At 45.3% G+C, this 22,690-nt stretch overlaps 1 protein-coding gene across 4 annotated transcripts in view; it reads left to right on the top strand.

Moving 5' to 3' along the window:
- The first annotated feature begins 470 nt into the window (after positions 1–470).
- wdr7 (WD repeat domain 7) overlaps positions 471–22,690 on the top strand; it is a 67,063-nt gene continuing 44,843 nt past the window's right edge. The window contains exons 1-20 of one of the 4 annotated variants that reach the window (XM_081613278.1): positions 471–634; positions 1,447–1,617; positions 2,342–2,448; positions 2,522–2,600; positions 3,099–3,273; positions 3,350–3,426; positions 3,849–3,968; positions 4,050–4,195; positions 4,267–4,369; positions 6,330–6,471; positions 7,024–7,139; positions 7,222–7,354; positions 7,633–7,853; positions 8,686–8,881; positions 10,610–10,824; positions 14,025–14,258; positions 14,329–14,622; positions 15,955–16,151; positions 18,236–18,330; positions 20,257–20,340. In XM_081613278.1, the coding sequence (XP_081469404.1) occupies positions 1,459–1,617; positions 2,342–2,448; positions 2,522–2,600; positions 3,099–3,273; positions 3,350–3,426; positions 3,849–3,968; positions 4,050–4,195; positions 4,267–4,369; positions 6,330–6,471; positions 7,024–7,139; positions 7,222–7,354; positions 7,633–7,853; positions 8,686–8,881; positions 10,610–10,824; positions 14,025–14,258; positions 14,329–14,622; positions 15,955–16,151; positions 18,236–18,330; positions 20,257–20,340 (2,893 nt within the window). In that variant the 5' untranslated portion in view covers positions 471–634; positions 1,447–1,458. Of the gene's footprint in view, positions 635–1,446; positions 1,618–2,341; positions 2,449–2,521; positions 2,601–3,098; positions 3,274–3,349; positions 3,427–3,848; positions 3,969–4,049; positions 4,196–4,266; positions 4,370–4,878; positions 5,167–6,329; positions 6,472–7,023; positions 7,140–7,221; positions 7,355–7,632; positions 7,854–8,685; positions 8,882–10,609; positions 10,825–14,024; positions 14,259–14,328; positions 14,623–15,954; positions 16,152–18,235; positions 18,331–20,256; positions 20,341–22,690 lie in introns of those variants that run through there. The other 3 variants (XM_081613276.1, XM_081613277.1, XM_081613279.1) reach the window with 3 other exon arrangements.

The raw sequence follows: 22,690 nt of genomic DNA, 5'->3' as shown, positions 1-22,690 counted from the left end.
CGGTTTCTTGGAGAAAACTACAAAAATAAAACAACAAAAAATACCATTTATGCCAAACACACATAATAATAATAATAATAATAATAATAATAATAATAATAATAATAATAATAATAATAATAATAATAATAATAATAAACCAAAGTTATCAGATGCAGTGGCATTAATTAATATTTGACGAAAGAATGTAGAGTTGTGTCATATGGAAGAAAATATGAAAGAACATTAGGGCCTTTCAAACGTTAATAATAATAATAATAATAATAATAATAATAATAATAATAATAATAATAATAATAATAATAATAATAATAATATCCAATATGTTCCTCCAAAATGTTCTGGTCCTGCAGCTCACGACTTTCTGATACATGCATATTTTATTTTATTTTATTTTATTTTATTTTATTTTATTTTATTTTATTTTATTTTATTTTATTTTATTTTATTTTATTTTTGTGAGTGACCGGAAGTAGCTGATCAGCTGACCCGAAAGGTCTGTTTGTCGGTGGGACCAGCCAGCAGAGCGGCGCAGAATAACGGCGTCTTTTCTGACTGAATTCGCCGCAGGAGGAACCGTATTCGTGAGAGCCGTCGTTTTGTCGGATATGTCCCAGTAGGACGTCAGTCTCTGGTGCGTCTCAGCCGTTTTTTATCGGAATGTTTTGCTAGCCGCTAGCTGTTAGCCGTTAGCTTCTAGCGTCGCTGAAGCGGAAGTGTGAGAGCTAACCTGTCCTCTAGCGTCCGATGATCAGGGACAGTTAGCTGCTGGGTTAATTATCTGTTCTCCTAATAATAATTTATAGAGATATATCTGCCTGTTGTTTAACTTCGGGCTGTAAAGTGTTTGGTTTTAAACTGAAGCGTTAGATTATTGATCCGTATTTGGCTGTAAACACAACCAGCTGATGCGATCATCTGATGCTGATTTCTGCCCCTCTGTTCCTTCATGGCCGCAGATACTAAAACAATGAAGCCCTGCATTGATTGGTTTACAGTGATCATTGTGTTTCGAGCTTTATTTCTGCATAGTTTCATATTTTGGACACATTTGAACTGAGTCTGACCATGAAGAGCTGCAGGTCTTGAAATGAAATGTTGTCTTAACTCATAAAATCAAAGCGTCTTCAGAGAATCTGCGTGGACGGAGAACTGCTCTCCTGTAGCAGTCAGGCTTGCAACAAATCTGAAGACGCCTCTGACTGGAGGCTGCTGCTGTACACAGTCTCATGTTTTGGGTAACATCCTCAGTTGCTAATCCACATCGTTTGATTTTGCTGCTCCTCTTTAAATCTGTCTGGTTGAAGGGATGTTGGAGTAAGGGAGTCGCCTCCTCTGGGATTTGGGGTCATAGTTCAGGTTTTATTTGAGGTTTTGTCCATTTAGTTGTTGCTATGGTTACGTGTCATAACAACAATAAAAAAACTCCCCTCCCCTCCCCGTTAGTCTGTCAGCATCATGTCGGGGAACAACCTGGTCCTGCCCATCGTGCTGTGGGGCCGCACGGCGCCCACCCACTGCATCAGCAGCCTACTGGTGATGGACGACTTCACCACCATCATCACCGGCTGCCATGACGGTCAGATCTGCCTGTGGGACATGACCCCCGAGCTGCAGGTCGGCTTCCTCTGCTTTCAGTTTTATTCTATTTTTAGTTTTTAAATCTTTATTTTTTTTTACTTATTTTCTCTTCTTGTTACCTTTTGTTATTAGTTTTCTTCCGTCTTTTGTGTGCTTTAATATTTTAATCTTTCTGTTGTTTTTATTTAGTTTTTTTAATTTTTTCTAGCAATTTTCTTTTTCCAATATTTAAAAAAAAATTTATTTCAGTCACAAAACAAATAATCCACCATCAACATATTATCTTTAATATTAATACAAAAAAAATCAAACACTTCTTTACTTTTTCCCAAAGTTTAAATATTAAATATATAATTAAATATATATATATATTTATTTAAAACCTTTTCATTAAAGAAAGCAACATGTTTTCATCTTTATACATTTCTGAACAAGGTTTTGATTTTACATGAAACATTAATTAGATTATTTTACAGCAATAACTCATTTAAACTTAGTAAGTTTGTAGTTTTACATAAAATACAATTTAATACCTTAATGTCGTTAATATTTCTAACCTGCTATCAGTAATGACCAGCTGGTCGTTAGCATCAAGTTCAACACTATTTATTTTAAGTTTTTTTCTCTTTCACTGTAAATTTAGTTTTAGTTACATTGAGAGACATTTTCCTAACATCGAACTCTGACTTTAGCTCCTTTTCCGTCTCTAGCATTAGCGTATTTCCTGTCCGTCCTCTGATTGGTTGGTTTTTGCCTCCAGATCTGTCCCAGAGCGATGCTGTTCGGCCACACGGCCTCCATCACCTGCCTGTCTAAAGCCAGCGCCAGCAGCGACAAGCAGTACATCGTCAGCGCCTCGGAGAGCGGGTCCGTTTGCTCCGCATGCTCAATGTTCTGTCCTGAAACCTGCTCTTCATGGTCCCCGTGTTTCTGTTTCCAGGGAGATGTGTCTGTGGGACGTGAACGACGGGCGCTGTATCGAGTTCACCAAGCTGGCCTGCGCTCACACCGGGATCCAGGTGGGACACAGACTCACCTGGTGACGTCGGGGTGCAGACAGGAAGTTCAGTCATGAGCTAAACGACAGATTCTCCCTCAGATTATAACATAACATATTAATAGGAAGAAATGTGTATTGGTTTGCAGAAATAGATATAGTTCAGTCATTTCTGTAGTAGGATAGTTTAGTTTTCACTATTCTGATCTTATATGTTTGAGGATCAAAGCCTTTTACCTGGAGCAGTAAAAGGTTATGCTAACTCTGGAGCACTAATCAAAAATATTAATTCTGCTAACAATGAAGACAGAAGCTAAAGCTAAAGTGCTACATAAACACCGAGTTTAGGAAAAGCTAATGCTACATTGCTAACTTCAGTTCACATTCTGTCATTGAAACATTATAACCCTTTAGCACAAATGTATATTTGATATTATAGTCTTCATGTTCCAGAATGTCCTTAAGAATTCATGTTTAAATTTTGTTCTCTTGTTGTTTGTATCTCTCTCTCCTCCCTCAGTTCTACCAGTTCACCATCGGTACGCAGAAGGAGGGCCGCCTGCTGTGTAACGGTCATTACCCAGAGATCCTTGTGGTGGACGCCACCAGCCTGGAGGTGCTCTACTCTCTGGTCTCTAAGATCTCTCCCGATTGGATCAGCTCCATGAGCATCATCCGCTCCCATCGGACCCAAGGTGTGTTTACCTGACGGTGAGCGCTTTATGCTAGCAGCTCAGAGCCGTAATGATAAAACCTGGATTTGCTCCTCAGAGGACACGGTGGTGGCAGTGTCAGTGACGGGGATTTTGAAGGTGTGGATGATAACAGCTGAGGTCAGCAAGATGCAGGTTTGTTGCTGCAGGCCAACACACACACACATACACACACACACACACACACACACACACACACACACACACACACACACACACACACACACACACATGTTTGCGTGGCTATCTTTGCGGGGACTTTCCATTGACTTCCATTCATTTCTACAGCCTAAATATGACCTTTACCCTTTTCCTAACCATCACATTCCGAACCCTAACCAAAACTCAATTCACACCTTAGTCCTACCTCTGACCCCTGACCCTAAAACAGGGTTTCCCCTTGTGGGGACCAGGCTTCGGTCCCCACAAAGATCAATTGGCCCCCATAACGTAGTGTCAGGAAAATCGTCCCCACAAGTTATTAGAAAGAATCGTGCGCGCGCGCACGCACGCACGCACGCACACAAATCTGAGCCTCTGGTCTGTTCCTGGTCCAGGATCTGGACCCGGTCTTTGAGGAAGAGTCCAAGCCCATCTACTGCCAAGGCTGCCAGAGCATCTCCTTCTGCAGCTTCACCCAGAGCAGCCTGCTGGTGGTCTGCTCCAAGTACTGGAGGGTGCGTCTGTCTGTCTGTCTGTCTGTCTTTATGGCCGTCTGTCTCATCCTGTCTGTTAAAAACTCCTCCTTTGTCTCCCAGGTGTTTGATGCAGGAGATTACTCTCTGCTCTGCTCGGTGCCCAGCGACAGCGACCAGTCCTGGACCGGCGGTGAGTTCATCTCGGCGGATAGAGTCATCATCTGGACCGAAGACGGCTGCAGCTACATCTACAAGCTGCCGGCCAGGTGAGGCGGGACGCCGCCGGCTGGAGGAGCGTCTCTGAGCGCTTTGGGTTAACGATCCGTCTGCTTCTCAGCTGCCAGTCGGCCAGCGAACATTTCCGCAGCGACGTTGGGCGAACCAAAGAAGGATCCATCCCCCCGCTGATCTACAGCATCGCTGAGCGCTCAGACAAACAGGTCAGAGGTCATCCACAGAGGTCTCTCCGGTTCTGTTCATGTCCAACAGGTTTTCATGTTTGTCGGCCATTTTGTTTCCTCTTGTTTCTGTAAAACACCTGGTGATGACTGAGGGTCACAGTTTGGTACGTTTTCAGTTCGCTTCATATAAAAATGTATGTTTTTGTTTTATTTTTCATCTCCTGAAATGTATTTTATTATATTCCAAACCTTAAAACAGTGGAGCTGACTGAGCAGCTGCTGTAAATGGAGCTGTAAACGGGTTTAAACCGGTTATATTTTGAATTGAATGAATGATAATGGTTTGTTTCTCGGTGGGTTCGGACCCTCAGGACCCTCATCATCCAGCCTTCCGTCGCTGCCTGACGTTGGTTTGTCGTTTTTCTGTGCTGATCTGGACTCGTTTGGATTAAACCAGCTGAAGTTCACATGTTGTGGTGTTAATCTGGTCAACATGGGAACAGAAACCAAGTGAAACTGTTGCCACTTTAATCCGTGTGCAGGAAGCTGAATGTGTAGGTTTCATGTTGGACTTCCTGTTTGTCCTGAATGTTATAATTTACTTTGTTTACGTTTTGTCTGTTGTTTTGTTTTTCTGTTTCTTTTATTTCCTGTTCTCTGGCTGCTGCCTGCCCCTCCCACATAAACCCACCCTCACCTCCTCCCAGAAGGACGGAGGTGAGCAGGAGGAGCAGGAGGAGCAGGAGGTGGAGGTCATTTGCCTCCGTCCCAGTGGCTTCGCCCCAGAGCTCTACACCCCACTGCAGCTTTACCAGCACCGGCCTCTAGAGGCGCCTGTAAGCCCGCAACACGCTTAGCATCAGCAGCAGGCAGCAAGAAGAAGAGGTGAATCGGCTGAGCTGCAGAAATCAGCTAACTGAACTGAAATAAGACATTAAAAAGTTGAGAGATTCTAGTTAAGTCCCTCCAAAATGGCGTCTCCCCCTGTGAACCCGACCCGCCGCGTCAGATTGCAGCTGTTTGTGTTTTCAGTCAGTTTCTTCTCGGCCGCCTGCTGCTGATGGGCCTCCGTGTTTCTTCCCTCCTGTCCTGGTGAGCAGAACTTTTCCCCCCCTCTGATGTCTGGACTTGCTGTGCCTTTAAAAGTTTTCACACCCCGTGCGTGACCTGCTCCACGTTCCCTCGGTTCGCTGATCCTCTCAGAGTTTGGTTGGGATTTTGTCTTGAGCACATCTGACGCCTTCAAACTGACATTTCTGCTCATCAAACGTCTCGAGCTGTTAAACTGGACAGAAAACATCCGCAAGGATCAAGTTTTGGGTTTGGACTTTGACTAGGCCATCTCTAGCTGTAGGTTTAAGTTGGTTTTTCTGCTGCTGAACCTCCGCCCCAGTCTCCAGCAGAAGAAAAGCCTCCCCTCAGCATGATTCTGCCACCACCGTGCTTCAGTGTGAGGACGGTGCGTCCTGCAGCACACGCTCCCTTTAGCTCAGGTTTTGCAGTATTTTTGGAGCCTAATTTAAATTTTAAATCTTATTTTGATTAAAGTTTTATTTTCAGTAAATGTTGATTATCCATCATTATTTTTCCACTTTGTGTCATGAAATTCCAGTAAAGTGTTGAGTTTTGTTGGAAAGCTGCCGGGGTGTGAATACTTTAGTGTGTCGGTGGTTTGGCACCTGCTGGCTCTCGGTGTCCTGATCGGCTCTACTCCGTTGCCGTGGCGACGGCGGCCTCTCTCCTCTCTCGTCCGTTCAGTGGGTGTGGGACGGGTCAGAACCGGGTTTCAGGTTAGCTGGTCCGGTTCCAGCTGCCGATGCGAAATGATTTCGTTTTTCTCTGTGGGACTCGGACCTGTCCAGGTGTGACGCTGGTTGCTGATTCATGCTGCTGCTTCCCGCCTGCCCTGCTCACATGGAGGAAGGGCGACGCGCTGCGGCGGCCGGCCGCGCTCTGCTTCCTGTCTGAGTCATGCCTCTGATCGTTTCCCCCCCCTCAGCTCCTCATCTGTCCCCCGGTGACCCGCTTCTTCTTCGGCCGCCGGGAGCCGTTCCACAAGCTGCTGATCCAGGGAGACTCGGCCGGTCGGATGTCGCTGTGGAGCGTCCCGGACACCACGCCGCCGACCGCCACGCCAAAGGGTGAGCAGCTGTCTGATGCTGCGCTGCAGCCAGCAGTTATTTCACTGATCGATTAATCGATCAATCTGACGATTAATCGATCACTCTGTCGATTAATCTGTAATTCTATTATTACAACAATTAAGCGTTCATTCTGACGTTTAATCGATTATCCTGATTATTAGTCAATGATTAGCATTTTAAAAATGCCACATAGAAATACATTATAACTCTGTTCCTTTTTTAAAAAAGAAAATAAAAATTTCATTGTTTAAATAACTGGAAATCTGAACAGGTGAAGATTAAACTTTGACTCAGTTTAAGTTCAACAGGTGAAAATGATACTTTTAAAAGGTTAATTAAATAAAAACAAACAAAATAAAATGTAAATTACGGGGAATATAAATGTGTTTCTGGTAGTTTATTTTCCTGTAAATTGTACATGAGTGCCATCTGGTGGACAGATGTTGTCACTACCACTGAACAGCATCAGCTTTTCTCAGGAACTGTATTTGTTTGGCTCAGTGTTTTTCGTTCAGTCTACTGTCAGACTCAGATGACGGTTCTTTGCAGAGCTGCAGATGTCGTCCACCATCAGCCTGCAGGAGGCGTTCGATAAGCTGACGCCCGTCTCTTCAGGGATCATCGACCAGCTGAGCGTCCTGCCCAACAAGCAGCAGCCCATCAAGGTTCACAGGAATTAACAGAAACTAAATGGAAACCTGCTTCCTTGTGTCTGGTTGAGTCATTTCCTGTCGTTTTGTTGCCCAGGTTACGGCCAGCGTCTACATTCCGTCTCAGGGCCGGCTGGTCTGCGGACGGGAGGACGGCAGCATCATCCTGGTCCCCGCCACGCAGACGGCCATCGTGCAGCTGCTGCAGGGGGAGCACATGCTGCGCAGGGGTGAGGATGATGATGATGATGGTCGTCTAGTATCATGAAACACTCAGTGAGACACAGGCTCATGTTCCTGAACGCTCAGCTTTAATGTGGTCTGAATAACTTTAAAGTAAAGTCATGAAATTTAGAGGCTAAAGTTTGAAATTGAGAGAGTAAAGTCGTGAAATTGAGAGGGTAAAGTTATAATCGACTAAAATGATTCAAATGCTTTTAAATGCAACACCAAATGCAGCTGTTATTCTGGTTTTTATGAAGTAACAAAATACTTGTTGACGCTGCAGGCTGGCCGCCCCACCGGACACTGCGGGGTCACCGGAACAAGGTGACCTGCGTCCTCTACCCGTACCAGGTGTCGCCCCGCTACGACCAGCGCTCCCTGGTGTCCGGAGGAGTGGACTTCTCCGTCATTGTCTGGGACATTTTCACCGGAGAGATGAAGCACATCTTCTGCGTTCATGGAGGGGAAATCAGCCAGCTGATCGTCCCGCCGGAAAACTGCAGCGTAAGACTGGAGACGTCTTCGTGTCCAACCATCTGTCTGTCTGTCTGTCCGGCTCCACGCTTTATCTGTTACAACCGACTAGAACTACTTTAGCTAACGATTAATTTATCGATTTTTCTGACGATTAGTTGATTAATCGGACTGGCACATTCTGCAGATTTTTTTAATACAATATTGGAAATCAGTATTAGATACAATTAAACAAACAAATCAATTCAGTGTCACACACTGGTCGGGTCCCAACTGACGATTATTTTAGTAATCGATTAATCGTCAGAGTAATCGATTAATCGTCTAAGACTTGACACATCTTCAGATTCTTCATTTAATTACTTAAGCCTTTTTTGTACAATCTTAGAAATACATTAAAAAATACGAATAACCAAATCAATTCAGTTTCATGAACCAGTCGAGCTGCAACGATTATTTTAGTAATCGATTAATCGTCAGAGTAATCAATTAATCGTCTAAAACTTGACACATCTTCAGATTCTTCATTTAATTACTTAAGCCTTTTTTGTACAATCTTAGAAATACATTAAAAAATACGAATAACCAAATCAATTCAGTCGAGCTGCAACGATTATTTTAGTAATCGATTACTGTGACGATTAATTGTTTATGCTGACGACCCGTAAATTCTTTCCAAGCATGTTATTTCTGGCCCACATGACCACACCTCCGCCTCTGTGCTTTGGTTTTCTCCAGACATGTTGCTGTGAACTTTGACCTCTCTGCCTATAGATCATTTGTCATGACAGGGATCCTTGCTGACGTTCAGCTCTGACTCTGTTCAGTCGCGGTTTGAGTCCCTGCCGTTTCCTCCCTGCAGACCCGCGTGCAGCACTGCGTTTGCTCCGTGGCCAGCGACCACTCCGTCGGCCTGCTCAGCCTGCGGGAGAGGAAGTGCATCATGCTGGCGTCCCGACACCTCTTCCCCATCCAGGTCATCAAGTGGCGGCCGGCCGACGACTACCTGGTGGTGGGATGCTCCGACGGCTCCGTCTACGTCTGGCAGATGGACACAGGTGAGACCCGAACGTTTCCCCGGGAGAGAAACTGGGCCGTCAGAGTTTGGAGGGATCAGTAAAAAAAAAAAAATAATAAAGCAGGTTAAAAAGGATTCTAAGAATAAAACGTCTCAGAATCATCAGGTTGAGATTCACTGGTTAATTAGAGAGAATAAAATCGTAATGCTACTGGAATAAAGTTGTCGTATGAGAATAAACTATTTGTAACATTACGCATAGTGTTCATAATGTCGTATTATGAGAGTAAAATTTTAGTAGTGAGAATAAAGTCATAACAATACCAATCTCTTACTTTAGGTGAAATATTTTTTCCAGTATTTTGTTTCATTTTTCACTTCAAGATTAAAGTTTTTTTGTCCTTTTTTTTGGTCAAAAAAGCCGAATGTTGTTCAGCGTTGCTGATTTTTCTTTTTGGGGTGAAGACTTTTCTTTACTGAACCACAGCGGCCTCCAGGTCTGGTTCTGGTGGCCTGCTGAGCCACTGGCCCGTTCTCCGTCCTGTGTTGTGTTTAGATGTTTCTCTAATGTATTATGAGTCGTCAGTGTGGTCATTCAGCTGTACTGGATGCAGTCTGGGGATCTGAGTCGGGTCGGACTGTAGAAACATCAGCCTGATGAGCTGCTGCTCTGCTGCAGGGTAGCTAAGTGTGAAATTAAAGGAGGTGTGGAAGTGCTCAGGCGTTGGACAGGTAATGGGGCGGCGGCTGATGGCTCCTTCATCACATAAACACTCGTTCAATACTTGACTGACTGACTGACTGACTGCAGAGCCAACACTCTGCTCTGATGATGTCTTCATAAACATCTCTCCATGCAGCCAGAGCTGAAATGGAAAATACTGAATTTCACCAAGGCACATAGAGCTGTAAGGATCTGCTGTTTTCACTGTTTGACCTGTAAAATATTATGTATTGATGGTAACAAAATTATAATGTACTGATAGATCAATATTTTAGTGAACACAATATGTTACACTAAATAATTATGTGTTTAAGCTAAAATTACATGTATTATACTACAAACTGGTAGAATACGTGGTGTGAAAGACTTTACTCTCAATTTCATGACTTTGCTCTCTCAATCAGTGTGGCTTTAACACTCCATTGTAACACTTTCATGTTGTAGATCCAGTACCGCTGATTATGTCAATCAGATAGAAAAATGTCAAACTGGTAATGAAACAGTTTATTCTTTTTATTCAATTTTGAAAAAATAAAAATCACCAGTCTCTATTGAATGTTTGAATGTATTGCAGTAAAAGAAACGCGTTTCCCTTACAACATTCCTGTTACATACAGAAGTTACTGACAAGAGATTCAAAAACTGTCACATCAGAGGAAGAATGCAAAACATAAATAACTACATTTTTTAAAAGAATTTTAAAAAATCCCAAAAATGAATTAAACAAATAAATGTGAAATGGTGCAAAATAATTCAAGAACATATTCTTAAAGATCCGTAAAATTTAAATTATAATGAACAGTGGAAGACACATTTTAAATATCCAAAGTAAGTAAACTAAATAACAAATAACATGAATTATTAAGTCTCTGTAACAGAATTGTCATTAAAAAAGGGCTAGTTGACACCAAATCACCAGACTGAAGACTTTAATCATCCAGTTTTTGGTAGAAAGAGAGAAATCTGCCTGTCTGGTTTAAAGTAGCCTTCCTGTTATCTGTTGATGTGGTTTAAATCGGCAGCTCTCCTTGTCTCTGTTTCCAGGAGCTCTGGATCGCTGCGTGATGGGAATCACGGCAGTGGAGATCCTGAACGCCTGCGATGAGCTCGCCCCCGCCACCGTTGACGCCCTGAGCCACTCTGCGGTCAACCTGAAGCAGGCCATGACGCGCCGCAGCCTGGCGGCGCTCAAGAACATGGCGCAGCACAAACTGCAGACGCTGGCAACCAACCTGCTGGCTGCGGACAACGCAGACAAGGTAACGCCTGGTGATGTCACCAACCAGACCGGGAGGGCGAGTAGGGCCCGAGTCCCGCTACTGGCAACAAGTAGAAACAACTGGCAACTACCAGGTTAACCAGAGACAACTAGCTTTAACCAGGTTTAGTAGAGACAACTGGCAACTACCAGGTTTAGTAGAGTCAACTGGCAACTACCAGGTTAACAAGTCTTATCTGTGAACTAGTTTGTCCCTGTACTAGTCCATCCATCCGTCCTCCATGTCAGAGATTATGTTGCCATGGAAACGGCCCCAGCAGACACTCTGTCTCATGATTCGTGTCTTGATGCATCATCAGTGATCAGATTCGTTCTGCATAGAACCAACAACCTAAAAACGGGTTTGGAGGTTCTGGTCCCTGTGAAACATCAGAAACCAGAACCAGGTGTTCAGGTTCTGGTTCTGGAGGTTCTGAGCCGGATGCAGAAGCTGTTGGTCGTCTTTCTCTCTCCCCCTCCCCTCTCGGTGTCTCCAGCTGTTTTTAGATCTGAAGTTTTTCCGTCAAACTCGCCGGCCTGACCCGTCCTGACAGAGATGACCCCGCCCACATGGGGGATCCCAGAGCGGAAAACAAGCGCCCTGAATTATTTAGTGTTGTGAAGAGCGTTTGGTTGAGCTGCTGTTTGACTTTTACCGGTTCCCTCAGGAAGTGGATCAGCCCCAGACGTTTGTCTCCGTTTTCTCCTCCTAACCTTCATGTTGTTGTTGTTCTGTAATCACACCTGAAACTCCACTAACCTGCAATCCTCCCTCCATTAGACGCTCATCGCCCTTTTCCTGCTTTCTTCCTCATATCAACTCAGAACCAGCCATTATCCCCGGTGTGTGCGTGTGTGTGTGTGTGTGTGTTTTATCCCCCGCTGCGGGTAATGAAGGATAATGACCGTAAAATATCAGGCGGTGAAGCCAGAGCGATTCCAGCCGGCTGGTGTTTGATTTCTGCCCACATCTCTGGCTCTGACTTTCACTTTGTCCTCAACAGGAGCAGGAACACGGACACTTTGCTTTTATGTCAGATTTGACACAAATCGCTGAAATAAAACCCACAAATGATCTCCTACTTACAGCTGATTAGTGACTGTTCACTGTCCATCCTGCTCTTCCTCTGGTTCCCCAAGGCTCAGTACTCGGCCCCCTGCTTTTCATTACTTATCTCTAGCGTCTGTCCATTGCTTATCTGGTGAATCTGTCCACATTAATCGTAACACAAACGTTTAGATCTTCAAAGTGTTGCCCTTAAATCCAGCTGCGTCCTGTTTACAGGTTTGGGAATGAACCAATCGGAAAACATTCCCAGTGATCTTTATTTATATAAATAAAGTAACATTTTAGTCTGATTTAAAGTCAGTAAATTATTCGTTAAACTGCCTTGAAATCAATAGAAACTCTTGTGAATTTTTAAATTTCTGCTTTTAAAAAAAGGACAGAAATGGACCAAAAACCAGAATAATGTGAACCCTGAACACAGATTAACGTCTACATGTTACTGTTTGTGGGTCTGGTGCTCTGATGGACACATTGGATTGATTAAATCAAATTTCCCACCGTTGGAGCGGTTCCTGAACGCGTCGCGGCTGCAGCCTGTCAGTCAGCTGATCACTGGGACTTTTTATTTTCCTCATTTAAGTTTAAACAGGAGAGAAAACCGGGCAGGTCAGCAGTTTACAGCAGGACCTTCCTCTGTGAGGCCTGAACTGAGCGTGTGTGTGTGTGTGTGTGTGTGTGTGTGTGTGTGTGTGTGTGTGTGTGTGTGTGTGTGTGTGTGTGTGTGTGTGTGTGTGTGTGTGTGTGTGTGTGTGCGTGTGTGCGTGTGTGTGTGTGTGTGTGTGTGTGTGTGTGTGTGTGTGTGTGTGTGTGCGTGCGCGCGCGCGCCGTTTGCCTGAAGGGCCCTGCAGGACGATGACCTTTAGATTGACTTCCCAGGAGCTAGAATAAGTCGGCCTCGCCTGAGAGCAGCTGCTTTCCGTTTGATTTAAACTCCTCAGACGTGTTGCAAATAAAAATAACTAAACTGTTGGTGTTTACAGATTCATGTCGTTCTTAATCCTTCTACCTTCCGAAAATGTCTCAAACTTTATTTACAGTAGGAAGTAGGAACGTTGCAAATGTTTTTGTGATCTGCAGGACATATTCATCTCTCTCTGGATGAAGTTGTAATGTGGCCGTCTGCCTGTAGATGGCACTGTTTCTCCACCAGAGTCCGTCCCAGAAAATGAGGCACAAAACATGTTTGTGAAGGAAGGAAAATGTTCCTAATGTGGTGATTCTGAGAGCTCAGCCACTGTAAACACTGCAGCTGAAATTCAAGGGAACAGGCGCGTTTACCAGCTTATGGTTCTGTTAAAATAACTAAAACATAATTTAACCAACACAGAAGCTGTGTTGTTACTCTGGGAGAAACCTCGCCGTCTTATCGCTGGGTATTTAATCACGGTTAGAATCTGTTGCTAAGAAGCTGAAAAGTGTGGAGCAGATATGAACCGAAGCGCTGAGGCAAACTGCAGGTTCATGTCCATTATTAGCCAAAATAATCTGCAGATCTTCAGGCGGTTAATGCAGATGTTAGCATGTTGATCTACAGTAACATACTCCATCCAGTTAGCAAACAGCAGCTTATAAACTGAAATGAGCAAAAATGCTAATGTTAGCTTAAACATTAACATTAGCTTAAATGGGAGCATTTAAGCTAATGTTAGCTTAAATGATCCCATTAAAATGTTGGAACATTTAAGCTAACATGCTAATGTTGGCTTAAATGCTCCCATTAAAATGTGGGGGATCATTTAAGCTAACATGTTAATGGTAATGGTGGCTTAAATGCTAACATTTAAGCTAGCATGTTAGCTAATGTTAGCAAAAATGCTAATGTTAGCTTAAATGCTCCCATTAAAATGTGGGAGCATTTAACCTAACATGGTAATGGTAGCTTAAATGCTAACATTTAAGCTAGCATGTTAGCTAATGTTAGCAAAAATGCTAATGTTAGCTTAAATGCTCCCATTAAAATGTGGGGGATCATTAGCATATTTGTCAAATGGAGCTGACTTCCAATGGGAGGCTGCAGATATACTGAGTTTACTAAAGTACGATAAATACAGATTTAGTTAGTTGGCACCTAAATGTTCTAACTGAAACGCTCCAGTTTGTTAAATTTTAAGCTTTCTTCCTTTCTCCTTCAGGGTAATTTGCCCAAATACTCCCACAATGCCCTGGTGGTCCAGGCGATGAAGACCAACCTGACGGACCCCGACATGCACGTTCTGTTCTTCGACGTGGAGGCGCTGATCATCCAGCTCCTGACGGAGGAGGCTCAGCGGCCGAACCCGACGCTGGTCTCCCCCGAGACGCTGCAGAAGAGCCAGGCGGGCGCCGACAAGGGCGGCTCCTTCCTGGCCAACAAGATCTTCAAACAGGTGCGCCGGCGACTCGCGGGGGTCCGAGGCTCCCTGCGTCCGCCGGCTGACCAACCTCTGCTGTTCCCAGGTGAAGGAGACGATGAAGGAGACGATCAAGGAGCACCTGCTGGACGAAGACGAGGAGGAGGAGGAGGAGATGCGGAGGCGCGAGGAGAAGTCCAAGTCCCTGAGTCTGCTGGAGTACAACCTGACCATGGACACGGCCAAGCTGTTCATGTCCTGCCTGCACGCCTGGGGCCTGAACGAGCAGCTGGACGGCATCTGCCTGGAGCGACTGGGCATGCTCAGACCGCACTGCCCCATCTCCTTCGGCCTGATCTCCAGGGGCGGACACATGTCCCTCATGCTGCCCACCTTCAAGGTAGGAACCTGTCTGTCTGTCTGTCCATCCAACCGTCTGTCTGTCCATCCAACCGTCTGTCTGTCCATCCAACTGTCTCTCTGTCCATCCAACTGTCTCTCTGTCCATCCAACCGTCTGTCTGTCCATCCAACTGTCCGTCCATCTGTCTGTTCATCCAACTGTCCGTCTGTCTGTCCATCCAACCGTCTGTCTGTCCATCCAACCGTCTGTCTGTCCATCCAACCGTCTGTCTGTCCATCCAACCGTCTGTCTGTCCATCCAACCGTCTGTCTGTCCATCCAACCGTCTGTCTGTCCATCCAACCGTCTGTCTGTCCATCCAACCGTCTGTCTGTCCATCCAACCGTCCGTCTGTCCAACTGTCCGTCCATCTGTCTGTTCGTCCAACTGTCCGTCTGTCTGTCTGTCTGTCTGTCCGTCCAACCGTCCGTCCATCTGTCTGTTCGTCCAACTGTCCGTCTGTCTGTCTGTCCGTCCAACCGTCCGTCTGTCCGTCCAACCGTCCGTCCATCTGTCTGTTCGTCCAACTGTCCGTCCAACTGTCCGTCTGTCTGTCTGTCTGTCCGTCCGTCCATCTGTCTGTCCATCCGTCCAACCGTCTGTCTGTCCGTCCGTCCAACTGTCCGTCCGTCCAACCGTCTGTCTGTCTGTCCAACCGTCCGTCCATCTGTCTGTTCGTCCAACTGTCCGTCTGTCTGTCTGTCCGTCCAACCGTCCGTCTGTCCGTCCAACCGTCCGTCCATCTGTCTGTTCGTCCAACTGTCCGTCTGTCCGTCCAACCGTCCGTCCATCTGTCTGTTCGTCCAACTGTCCGTCCAACTGTCCGTCTGTCTGTCTGTCTGTCCGTCCGTCCATCTGTCTGTCCATCCGTCCAACCGTCTGTCTGTCCGTCCGTCCAACTGTCCGTCCGTCCAACCGTCTGTCTGTCTGTCCAACCGTCCGTCCATCTGTCTGTTCGTCCAACTGTCCGTCTGTCTGTCTGTCCGTCCAACCGTCCGTCTGTCCGTCCAACCGTCCGTCCATCTGTCTGTTCGTCCAACTGTCCGTCTGTCCGTCCAACCGTCCGTCCATCTGTCTGTTCGTCCAACTGTCCGTCCATCTGTCTGTTCGTCCAACTGTCCGTCTGTCTGTCTGTCTGTCCGTCCGTCCATCTGTCTGTCCATCCGTCCAACCGTCTGTCTGTCCGTCCGTCCAACTGTCCGTCCGTCCAACCGTCTGTCTGTCTGTCCAACCGTCTGTCCATCCTTCAGTATTTTTAATGATATTTATTGTTCAGTTCTCCTTCCTGATGTTCGTTCTAAATCAGATGGATGTTTCCCCGAATTTCCCAGGAGTCTTTGCTGCGCCAGCTGTCCCTGGCCACCGGCCTGAAGCTGGCGCTGTCCGACATCGTGGGGAAGGGGACGTACGGCGTGTCCAGGGCCGTCACCACGCAGCACCTGCTGTCGGCCATTTCCCTGGCCAACACGCTGATGGGCATGACCAACGCCACCTTCGTAGGCGAGCACATGAAGAAAGCCCCGGCCAGGTGATCAGCCTTCCACCAAACTTTACCCAGAAAACAAACAAACTAACCAACAAACTCCTGATCCAGGAGTCCAAACAAGCTGGACTCAAAGAACAGCCTCACATTTTCACACAGACAATAAACCGTCAGGCCTGCAGGTGTGTGTGTGTGTGTGTGTGTGTGTGTGTGTGTGTGTGTGTGTGTGTGTGTGTGTGTGTGTGTGTGTGTGTGTGTGTGTGTGTGTGTGTGTGTGTGTGTGTGTGTGTGTGTGTGTGTGTGTGTGTGTGTGAGAGCTGATTGTTCAGTCTGTGTGAGCTCCCATTGAGCTGTGAAAGATTTAGCAGTGGGTCGAGGTCTGGCTGCTCTAACAGCAGCACAACATTTCATCAACCAGCAAGTGAGTCCAGAAAGTCAGAGAACGGCTCGGCCCGGTCTACTGGGATCTACTGGGATCTACTGGGATCTACTGGGATCTACTGGGAGCTACTGTTGTCCAGTATGGGACCTAACTTCCCAGTCTTCTTCTTCTTCTTCTTCTTCTTCTTCTTCTTTTTCTTCTTCTGTGACTTTGCTGACTTCAGCTCTTTTCTTCCTCTTCGTCTCCAACGTCTTGATGAATCCTGGCCGTCGGCTCGGTTCTCCTTCAGCCCAGTGATGTTGGAGTCGTGACTACAAGCAGCCCCAGAAGACGCCCGTCACTGAAATGAAAGCTTAACATTTCAGCTCGTGCACCGAACTTTGACTTTGTTCCCCGTTACCGACTGCTGGAGAAACATTTTCCACTTTCCGGAAGCAGCAGGCGTTGGTTGGTTCGTTGGCTCAGAGCTGCTGTTGATCATTATCTGGAGAAGAAAGAGGCGGCGAGCTGCTGCAGGTGATGATGAAATACTAAAACCCAGTCGGACACACAGACAGGAGCCTCATCAATCTGAGATGGGCGAACATGAAAAAGCCAAACACGGTCAAATATTCACTAGAGCCGGTTTGGAGTGTTGGAAGTGAAGCTTCCTGTTTGACTTTTATAAGGCGGGAGCCGCTGCAGAGGGATGAGACTTCACAGGAAGCCGGAAGCTTTCAGCTCATTTCCACGGATCTGTCTGCAGAAAACTAAACGCATCCCAAGTCTGGAGCCTGAAGGCCTGAAGGACGGATTCATAAACTTCTCTCACTTCAACCAAAACCTGCTTTTTACTGGGATTTGATGTGACTCACTGGAAGCTGCTGATGTATAAAAGTTACTTTTAAATACCCAACGTTTTTATTTTTTAAAGGTTTTTCCATGAAGAGAAACATCAGACGTTTGTGAAAAGGAGGAGACATAGATTCTAATCTTTAGGTGTTGGAAAATTTTGGTAAGTTTTCCAACTAATGACAAATTTAAAAAGGTTAAAATAAACAGTTATTCTGTGGAAACTGTTAAATCTTAAATTTGTTATTTTCCCAGCTGTATTCAAAAACGCTAACTGACCCGGTGAGGAAGGTCAGAGAGCCTCTAGCGGCCCGGGAGCCACAGGTTGTACACCAGTGGTCCAGATCAAAGCAGATTCACCCTGGATTAGAACGGCCTAGTCAAAGCTGAGGACCTGTAGATTATAACCGGACGTGTGGCGTGTGAGTTGGAGTTACAGTGTGACCTTTAACCTTTGTTGGTCCGTCCCAGACCGTTGTTTCTGTCCCGTCTCTGAAGTTTGTGCTGTTCTTCTTCTTCTTCCTCCTCCTCCTCTCGCTGGGAGTGATCTGTCGCCTAGCAACCGGCATCGATCGTCTCATCGATCGTTGTATTGGAAGTGTTTGTGTGTCTCTGTGAAAGTTCGGCGCCTCCAGTCTGTTCAGGGGGGGACTGCACCCAAAATTCAATAGGCTGGAGCCCAACACACACACACACACACACACACACACACACACACACACACACACACACACACACACACACACACACACACACACACACACACACACACACACACACACCTGAAGCGCCGCACAGTGTTGGCTTGAGGAGAGCAGAATGAGTCAGAGTGAGACCTCCCTCCCTTGTTTTCCTGTCTCTGCCTCGTTAATATTTGATGGCTCCTCTTTGTGCCCCCCCCCCCGCCCCCCTGCAGGCCCCCCAGACCAGGAGGAACCCCGGAGTCTCCTCGGAGGGCGCCCGCCGCCCCCCAGCCCTCCAACCCGGCGCTACAGGCCCAGATCAAACAAGGTAACTACAAAAGGAGGGGCGCTCGCTGCGGCCACCCCTGAGGCCCTGCCAGGCGAGGGGGCGGGTGGGGCTTATAATGCAGCCCACCGGCGGTTAACCCCGCAGAGACGTGTCAGATTCGAGGTTCGAGGGCCAAATCTGGCCCATCTTAACCCAACCAACCAACCAACCAATCAGCTTAAATATTTAAAATCTGGTCCAACCGGATCAGAACCGACCCAAAGTGAGACGAGGTGGACGAGTGATGAGTCTGTAGGCACCAGGCTGTCCGTTCATGGTGGCGAAATGAACGTATGAAAGTGAACCAGGTTGGATACTAACTGCTCATATCTAACCCGCACAGCCTTGTCTTCGCTCCCTCTGTCCTGGGCTTTGTTTAGGCCGTTTATTCAGACAAATGAAACGTTTTTAATTCATTTCGGCCGATTAAACGAAACGTTGTGGCTGCAGATGAAGCGGGAAGGTGAAGCTGCTGCACCTCCCTGTAGGGGAGGTTTTAACCAGCTGCCACCATCTGCCCACTCCACACACACACACACACACACACACACACACACACACACACACCTACACACACACACACACACACACACACACACACACACACACAGTGGCACCCCCTGGAGGCGGGGCTTCCCTGCTATTGTCCCGCCTTAATTGAGGCCAAGCATGACAAGCGTGTGGACTTATTCATACCACACGCCTATTGAGGCCCGGTCCGGTCCAGTCCGGTCCGGTCCGGTCCTCCTGGTACCCCGCGCTGCGGCTCCTTTCACATGGAAATGCAGCCAGGAGGCCCCTCTGATGTGCTGCAGCAGGAACACACAGTCCCAGTCCATCCCGCAATGGGAACAATGGGGAGATTTTCTGCTCTTTAGCTCCTGGTTTCCTGCACAGATCAGAACCAGAACATTTAACCAGACAGTCCAGTTATCTGAGCTAAAACATGAGGCCACAGTCTGGATCTGTCTGAACAAGTAATTATTTTTTTCCCCCTTTGACTTTTATTCATATTTTTAGACCAACATGTAAACAAATATCAGACATTTTAGAGTTTTATAACCTATAAAACCATCTTGTTTTGGTTGCAGGTTGGTAGAAGTTGGTTTGTTTAAAAACTAATAACTAGTTTTCAGTGAGTGAAGTGATTAGTTTTATCTTTACACTGTAAATATTGATTATGATTTGCAGGTTTTTAATGAAAGCCAAGAGCTTAGAAACTCAGCTGGACTCTGGTAAAAGCAGCAAATATTGGGTTACATTGCTAACTGAAGCTAATAGCTAATCAAAGCTAATAGTTTCTTGAAGCAAATAGCTAACTGAAACTAATAGCTAATCGAAGCTAATAGTTTCTTGAAGCAAATAGCTAACTGAAGCTAATAGCTAATCGAAGCTAATAGTTTCTTGAAGCAAATAGCTAACTGAAGCTAATAGCTAATCGAAGCTAATAGTTTCTTGAAGCTAATAGCTAACTGAAGCTAATAGCTAATCGAAGCTAATAGTTTCTTAAAGCTAATAGCTAACTGAAGCTAATAGCTAATCGAAGCTAATAGTTTCTTAAAGCTAATAGCTAGCTGAAGCTAATAGCTAATCAAAGCTAATAGTTTCTTGAAGTTAATAGCTAATCAAAGCTAATAGTTTCTTGAAGCTAATAGCTAATCGAAGCTAATAGTTTCTTGAAGCTAATAGCTAACTGAAGCTAATAGCTAATCGAAGCTAATAGCTAATCAAAGCTAATAGTTTCTTGAAGCTAATAGCTAACTGAAGCTAATAGCTTCCTGTACTTCCTGTCCGTCTGAATGTGGATTTAATTCACTTCCTGTTTTGTTTTCCTGACTTCCTTCCTTCCTCTGCAGCTTTTCTGTCACATTTCTAACCTTTTTCTTTTCTTCTCGACTATTTTCTCTCCCTCTCTTCCTTTCCAAGCTGCCAGCACTGCCGCTGCTGGGGCCCCTGGGGGCCACCCTCAGGGGGCCCCTGGCTCTCATAACATCCCCTCAGTCAACGAAGGTACAGACTGATGTGACGGGTGCCTCTTAGGGACAGTTTGCAGCCGTGTCCATGCTGAGAGCCTCCATCCCTCTGCCTCTCCTCCGTTGGTTTCCTCTCTGTGCTTCATGCTTCCTTCGCCTCCTCGCTCTTCTTCTCTGTTCCTTTCCAATCTGCCCACCTTGTTTCTCCCTGGTTCCCCCACAGTGTCCTCCGTCCTTCACCTCAGGTCTAAAGCTCCAGTCTTTGTCCTTGTTTTGGATTGGAAATGTCTTCATGTCTCTGTCTGTCTCAGTTCGCTCTCAGGTCAGCAGTTTTAAACTTGGATGCTTCAAAATGCTTCATGTGACTTTCTGAATCAGGCCTGTTTGGATTTAAAGTATTGTGCAAAAGTCTTGAGTCTTTCATCCTTTTGTTAAAAGCTTTTAATCTATTTTAACGTTTAACCAGCCAGTATTCAAATCTAAAGGATGAATTCTTTACTTTTCCATTTATAACATCATGCAGGATAATACATTTAGAACCAACACTAAATAATATTGTTGTTAAGTAGATAAATGTCTAAACAATTGTCAAAATCGGCAAACCCGTATTTACGCACTATTTCTATTACAAATGAGCGCAGAACTTTGTTTATACAACAGTAATGTAAAGAAAATTACATATACTTCTGCTTTGTTTCCATTAAATAAGAAATTAAATGAATAAGTTTGTTCAAGCAACAAGTCATTAAAAATCCTGCCATCATCATCATCATCATCATCCTACCACTTCCTGTCTTTGTGGTATCATCCGGTTGTGGAAAAAGTTTGTTTCCATTTCAGTTTGAAATTTTACTCAAGTAGGAGTAAAAAATAAAAATACTCCTAAAAGTAAAAAAAACCCACTCAAGTAAGAGTGTAATTGAGTAAATGTAATTACTACCCAACTATTAGGGCTGTAGTGATACAATAATCTCACTAAACGATACACGATATTCTGCTCACAATACGATATATATTGCCATATTCAGCAAACGATACAATTCAATACACTTTTGCGATTTTCTGAAAGATTTTAGAGGGACAGAGTGATTTTGGTGACATTTTGTGACTGTTGTAGAGTTGGACTGAATTAATTTAACTGAAAACTGATTAAAAGCACCAACTACACAATTATGTGGCTCTGGTTGGACACAGATTTAAAGTCGACAGCTGGACAAAATGAATCAAAGAAGTGGTGAGAAAACATGTTTCTTTTAGTTGAAACAGTACAAATTGTAGCTTACATGCATTTGTAAAGTAAATAAAGTGAACCAAGTACCTGCTATGAATAGTTTGATACCTTTTTAACCCTTAACATCTGAAGGAATCACTCTAAGCCTGATGACCTAATCACTCTCCCGGCGAAGCAAGCAGTGAGTGAACAAGGTGACAGTTGGATGTTACGATACTTGCGGATGAATATAGATTTTTTTTCTAGGAAAGAAAATATCGATATATCGCAAAATCGATATTATTACACAGCCCTACCAACTATACTCATGACCCAAGACTTTTGCACAGTTGAAAAACCACACTGGAAATGTATCGGAATCCTAGGAAGAGTTTATCACTGTCTGATCAAATGGGAATAGTTTAAATCTGCGTGTTGTGAGCCTGTCCCTGGTGTTTTTCTGCATTTGGAAACAAGCAGAATGTCGTCGGCAAACAGTTTGACCTTCCAGGCAGAAACGCATGTAGAGCCGACCGACGGTCTGAGAGCGAACTGACCGCTGCTGTCCTGACCTTCTGCCCTGTCTGTCTTCTTGTTTGCAGTGTTGTGGAGTCCCTCCTTGTTTTCCCTCTCAGTCCTGATGTCTCAGTCTCTCTGTGCTGTTTGTATGCTTGCTATTTCAGCCATGTCTTTAGCTAGTCGAGGGGAATGGGTCTCCATTAGAGCTGCAACACAATCTGAGCCTAAAATGTAAAGCAGAGCTCAGCAGGGCTCAGCAGCGCCGCCATTTTCACCAGCAGCTCATCTGAGACTTTGAAGCTGGTGAAAGGCTGAATGATAACTGATGTTTTATTTAATTTTTTCAGGTTTGACTCTAAATGAACTGTGGTGCAAACACTTTAACCTGCTGCTGAACTCATCCTTTTCTTCCCAGTGCTCCCACAGGATGTTGGCTCTGATTTACACTAGGAATGTGCTCGTTTCTTAAAGCTTGTTGTTTGCATTTGGGGCCGTGAAGTGCCTTTCCAGAGCTCCGTGAACTTTAATTTCCAGCTAGCGTGGCAAAAGCTGAGTTTGTCAGAATATTTACTGGTGATGGGAACAGCAAGCATGCACACAGACTCATTCTTGGCTTGAACCTAAAACACTTTTCTGAAGCTTTTAGCATCGACTGCAG

This window comes from Poecilia reticulata, chromosome 12, assembly GCF_904066995.2.
Source record: "Poecilia reticulata chromosome 12, P_reticulata-male-v2, whole genome shotgun sequence".
Lineage (NCBI taxonomy): Eukaryota > Metazoa > Chordata > Actinopteri > Cyprinodontiformes > Poeciliidae > Poecilia > Poecilia reticulata.
The sequence above is the reverse complement of the archived record's forward strand: the minus strand, read 5'-3'. Positions and strand labels throughout refer to the sequence as shown.